At 44.8% G+C, this 6251-nt stretch overlaps 1 protein-coding gene across 1 annotated transcript in view; it reads right to left on the bottom strand.

Moving 5' to 3' along the window:
- LOC310779387 (protein ARV1-like) overlaps positions 1–4242 on the bottom strand; it is a gene marked incomplete at both ends in the record, with an annotated part of 46721 nt that extends 42479 nt beyond the window's left edge. Inside the window, 1 exon segment of the mRNA XM_083639923.1 lies at positions 4049–4242. Within this exon segment, the coding sequence (XP_083496049.1) occupies positions 4049–4242 (194 nt within the window).
- Positions 4243–6251: the final 2009 nt, after the last annotated feature.

Here is a 6251-nt window from a genome sequence, read left to right on the forward strand (position 1 = left end):
CACACACACACACACACACACACACACACACACACACACACACACACACACACACACACACACACACACACACACACACACACACACACACACACACACACACACACACACACACACCTGTTTCCTGAGCTCTGTACTACGAAGCTAGTTTAACAGATCCGCAATAAGTCCCTTTGATCTGGTTTGACTGAACAGGATCAAAGCTATCTAGTTAACTGATACTACGACGCTGGTTTTCTACTAGGTAAGTGGACCTGGGATCTGCCTGTGCACGCGCACGTTTTTCGCTCGTGCACAGGCGCGCGTCCACGCGAAAGAGGTGCGCTAGCCAATCACATTATGAACAGCTGAGTTGATCCACGCCCACACCCATTTCCACACCCATTTCCTCATTCAGCGCAGCCACAGTGTGATAAGAGATTTTTGCGGATATTTAATGTATCCGCGATTTAATGTCAGAATGAAAATCCGCGTTGGATAGTCTGCTGAAGGGCTGTCTAAAGCAGCAGCTTGTATTCACATCAGTCATTTGATTTACTTTGATCAGCGATTTCTGTCTGATACAGCTGCATTGATACAGGCAGCAGCAACAAATGTAAAAGTGTAATCTCAGTCTATACATTTCCACAATCTGTAAGCCTATTTAGACCATAGATTTAGAAATGCATGCTCAATGAATAATGATCTCTATCACTCATGTGTGTGGTTGCACTGATCGAATAATTCATATATAAAATAGCCTAGTATAAAGCTAATAGCCTACTATAAAAGAGAAAACTGCTGAACTGAATTGAGACGATGCGGGCATAGTTATCATTGATAAAAACTAGCCTATTTTTGCTCATATATTGGCATACAGCCTACAGGACACAGTTCCAGCTGAAAGATGCAAGAATAGCCTGCATATTTAGTATTGGGGCTATCCCATATTTAAACTAATATCTATATTATATGTATAGGCTTTTCTGGCATGTAGGAGAATATCACCCTCACTCCATTTGAGGGTCCGTTCATGATATGCGCCGCGGTGATTAATAGTGATCATATTTCTCCACGCATCGTTGAGCTGTTAAGACATAAAGTGGTAAGTAGGCTTAATTTAATTATGTAGCCTACAGAGCCACAAATGTTTTGCTTGTTCTATTCTCAGTTGACTGCAATCTATTTTTCATATGGCGATCTTATGAATGGTGAGTGACTCCAGAGAGCCGATATTATATGGGTCTCTCATGGATTTTGATCTTATCCTCTGAAGCTAACCTGGTCGCGACCAGGTTAGCTTTGCAGCGTCAGTTGCCATGGTGATTGAAAGTTAACTTGCTTTGTAGTACGGCTAAACCAGGTTTAAACTCAAACTTACTCGGATAAGGCATTAAACTAGCTTCGTAGTACAGGCTACTGGCCTGTTTTGTTTGTTGTTGTTGTTGTTCTTCTTCTTCTTCTTTTGGCTGGCTTTGTGATGACCCCCCCCCCCCCGTTTTTTTATCCAGTTTGTATCCCCCATTAGTGCTCATTTTAATGTATTTATCCTGGTTGCTGCTCCACCCTCTGCCGATCTGGGGAGAGCCGAAACTGGCTCCATGCTTCCTCCGAGACATGGGCAGTTAGCCAGCAGCTTCTTTTCACCTGACAGGGAGAGCCTCACTGGTAGGACGTAGTATGTGGGGGGATCACGCTATTCCAACCAGCTCCCTTCCCTCTAAACTGACCGACCAGAGGAGGCGCTAGTGCTAGTGCAGCGACCAGGACAATACCCTCAATCCGGCTTCCCTCCCGCAGACACCAGCCAATTGTGCCTGTATGGATGCCAGTGTTGGTCAAGTTACTTCCAAAATGTAATATACTACATATTACTAGTTACTTTCATTTGAAAGTAATAAGTTACTTTACAATGTTACTGTCTGTGTAGAGTAACTTGTTACTTATTACACTACTTTTGCATTACTTTCACCAAAACTGCAGTAGCAGAATGACATCGCGCGCCTCGGAAACCATCCCGAAAAATAATTTAAACCGTCTTGAAGTCAGTGTAAGCCAGCCAAAATTCGTTCGTTAGTGTCACCTATAGTGGTTATTTGCATAAAAGCACACAATTTGATTCGGAAATGATTGTATCTTTATTTAAATGTGCTTTGATTAAAACAAATATATATATAATATTACTGAAATCCTATTGGTAATAAGTTATATTACTGAGTTACTGCTAAAAGTAATATAGTAATATGTTACTTTTGTAATGAGTTACCCCAACACTGATGGATGCCCGACCAAGCCGGCGCTAACACGAGGATGCGAACGTGCAACCCCCGTGTTGGTAGTGAGAGATTTTACCGCTACACAACCCGGACGTCTGCATCATGCTCTTTAAAGTGCAAATTATGCTCGAGCGAAATCGACGGCGCTGACTGCGCCGAGGGGGTCGCCGCAGCTGGGCGTCCTATCGGCGCAGCTCGGCGTAGGGGGCGTGCAGCTCCTCGAAAATGTGACTCCGCGGCGTCAACTCCTTGTTGTGAGGAATGAGGAAATGCCATTTCCTCATTTAACAGTGCTTGTCCCTCATCTAGCAAAGCTTTCTGCAGGCTCACCGGAATGAGTTTTGAAATGGAGGGACAATAAAATGTCCCCCCACCGACATGATTGCAAGTTCTTGGTAAACGACACGATAACGTTTTGGACGAGCTACGTTCGAGTATGCACAGTCTCGCTGTCGCCGCTCGTCGCCGGCAAGGCTCCAAGTCGAGGCTGTGCAGAACCATGCCGGGCGCTTAAGGTTGCCAAATGTATATCTTGGTAAAAGCAGATGTTGTGTGATAGATATTGAGGTGGGTAGTCCTCTGACGTTTTTGCTCGTGACATGTAAGGCAGAAGTGCAGAGAACAAAAAGCTTTGAAAGAGCAATAAACAAAAGTAAAGCTCTATTATTATGATGATTAACATACAAAAGTATATTGCTCTTGAAGGAAGTGAGTAGCTGTAAAGCAGAAAGTAGAGGCACATGCTTCCACATCATCTGACTTGAATAAACCCACTTCTTGTACGTAGCATGAGATGTAGTAGTGGCAGTGTTAATCACAACACGAGCACAGTCCCTTTAAAATATTTTTTGGGGACTCAGCTCAGGGTTTCAAGACTTATTTAGGGAGGGGTAAGGATCACCCTTGAACCATTAGCCTAAAGAATAATTTTTTAAATTAAAAGAATCCTCAAGGGTTCCTTGTTAGACAAATAGTTATATCAAGAGCCGTTGGAAGAAATAATTTAACTGGTTAGTTATTTATCCCTGGTAGAAGCTGTGCTAATCTGTGGAATTCACTGTTGTTAGTAAATGCACCATACAGTAAATTAACTTTGTTAACCTATTATTAATACAATTTTGACCTTCAGCAGATTTTGAACTCTGGCCCTGGTTTACCTCCTATCTCTCAAATCGCTCATATACCAGGTCCTATGGTGAGGCTCCCTATCCCGACCTTCCTCTCTTAGCATGGGTGTATCCCAGGGCTCTGTCCTGGGCCCCTTCCTTTTCCTTCTTTATATTAGATCTCTTGGCCATGTGATCTCGTCACATGGCTTTTCGTACCACTGTTATGCTGATGACACTTTCTCTCTTTCTCTCCTTCCGACACCCAAATCGAGGCACGCCTCGTTGCATGTCTCAAAGACATTGTTACCTGGATGTCTGCCCACCACCTTAAATTGAATCTAGGCAAAACTGAGCTACTTTTCCTCCCAGGGAAAGACTGCTCTCTCACTGACCTTTCAATCTCCATTGAAACGCCGGGTTTTCACCCTCCACTGCTGGCCTGCCTGCCTGCCCTGCTTCGGCCGGGTTCTAGTGGAGTCCCCAGCGGCGGGGTTTGCCTTTAACCCAGGATCCGTTGAGGACAGTCTGCTACTACCACGACGATAGCGAGGCAGGGCCCGACGCCGAAGCTAGCTGGGCTAGGATAGCCCTTGAACTAGCTCAGGCGGCTTCCCCCCCCCCCCGGAGCTGCCTCCTAAGATCTGCGCCGGTGAAAACACTGGCCTACACAGCAGTGGGATCTACCCTGCCCCCGACCGGGTCTCGTCAGCATCTACTACGGTGGGGTTAGCATTCAACCCAGGATCTGTGGTGGACGTGCGACTCCTACCCGGCAACAACAAGCGGGGCCTGTCGCGCTGGTGGCAGCTAGCGGAGCAGCTAGCTCCTACCAGCGGCGGGTTTTCTTCGCTCTTAGCTTCAACCTTCAGCAAATCCATACAGGGTCCCAGCTGCATAAAGTGTGGAAGAGCCAGAAATCTCTGACCCCTTCCCAGAGCTGGAACCCTCCTCCCAGTAGCCGCTATCCTAACGAGGTGGCGGGCTACCTCGTGATCAGCTCCAGAGGCCTTCACCGGAGGCTATAGCTAGCTTCACATCGTTGGTACATCCCTGGTAAGAGGCTAAAGCTAACGACGCTCCTCAGCTACAGCCCATCAACCCCAGGACTTGGCCGGACTTGAGTACCACACCTCCAGCATCGCTTTTCGGACAGTTACCTTGGTCTAGCCATGGCCAAATTCAACATGGTTTATTTTATTTTAGCTTTTATCACCATGATTTCTCCACCCGTTATGCATTTAAATGATCTGTATGTCCCTGCGCATTTGCCTAGCGATAAAACGGACACTGTCAGTCAAGGTAACTCTAACTTTACTACGGATGGTCTTTTTAATTTACTCATAGTGGATCACATAAGATCTGTTTTTCCTCCTGCTCTACTGGTGTTAAAATCTTTTATCCTGCATGAATCTATGGCTGTAGAAACATGTAATGCTAAGGTTAAACGGCCAAAAAACGGTATTAAAAATGCCTTAACCCGATCAGCAATTTTATTACTCCTTTTAGTATCTGGTAACATCAATGTTAATCCAGGCCCCGTAGCTCAGATGGAGAGCCCAACCCATCCTTCTACCCAAATCCCCCCACCCCCGGCTGACAGTTTGTACATGTCTTTGGACAGGCTGTGGTCGGCTCGGGGGTTGCATATTGCACCTCAATGTTAGGAGTCTAGTAAACAAGATTGATGAAATTAGGCTGCTCTTTGCGAGCAACAAGGCTCATATTATTTCGTTCTCTGAAACGTGGCTGGATAGCTCCATTAGCGATTCAGAGATCGAAATTCAAAATTATACAATTATAAGGAAAGACAGAAACAGGAGAGGGGGGGGTGTGCGGGTACATTCGATCGGACATTTGTTTTAATGTAAGGTCGGATCTGGAATGTGCCCATTTAGAGGCGGTTTGGCTGGACATTTTAATGCCTAAAACCAAGCCCCTTTTAGTCGGGACTTTATACCGCCCACCGTCCCAGTCAGCCTTTTATGAGTATCTGGAGGAGTCATTTTCCAACGCTATTGACCACGGTAAACGCGAAACAATTCTCATTGGAGATTTGAACACAGATATGCTTAAACATGACTCCTCCAGCTTCAAAGCCCTTAAGGCTTTTTGTAAACTTTTTAGTCTCCATCAATTAATTTCCCAGTTTACTAGAGTGTCCCCCACGTCAAATACTATTATTGATCTTGTGCTTACTTCTGACAAGTCCAATATTTCCAACAGTGGTGTAATTGAGTATGGCATAAGTGATCATTCTCTCATTTATTGTACACGTAAAACTCAGAGACCAATAATAAACTGCCACCACACGGTCAAAATTAGATCCACGAGGAACTATAATAAGGAGTCCTTTGAACACGAGCTTGGAAAATCGGACTTGTCACAGGTGCTCAATATGTCAGCGGCAGAGGATGCATGGTGCCTGTTTAAGATTACATTTCTAGGGGTCATTAACGGGCTGGCCCCGCAGATATCATCGAAGCCATTAAGGTTAGAAATGATAGCCTGCAGAAATTCAAGATTATAAAAGATGAAGCTTCCTTCGGCCTATTTAAAAAGCACCGAAATGAAGTAAATAGGCTGATCAAAAAGGCAAAATTAGAGTACTATAATGAGGTAATTGCAGAGAATAAGGATGATCCCCAAAAGCTCTGGAAATCCTTAAATCAATTGGGCTACAATAACAAACTTAAAACTAGATCTCTTAACGTGAACTTAAACTCTGAAGGCACCTTAACATCTGATAAATCCCTTGTCGCTGGCATCTTCAATCGCTTCTTTACAACCATTGCTAGCACTTTGGTTAGTAAATTACCATCCCACTCTGGACGGTATGGTAAAGACCACATAGAGAGCTTTTACTCAAACTTAGGAGTACGGCCGGACG

This window comes from Poromitra crassiceps, assembly GCF_964638095.1.
Source record: "Poromitra crassiceps genome assembly, chromosome: 7".
NCBI lineage: Eukaryota > Metazoa > Chordata > Actinopteri > Beryciformes > Melamphaidae > Poromitra > Poromitra crassiceps.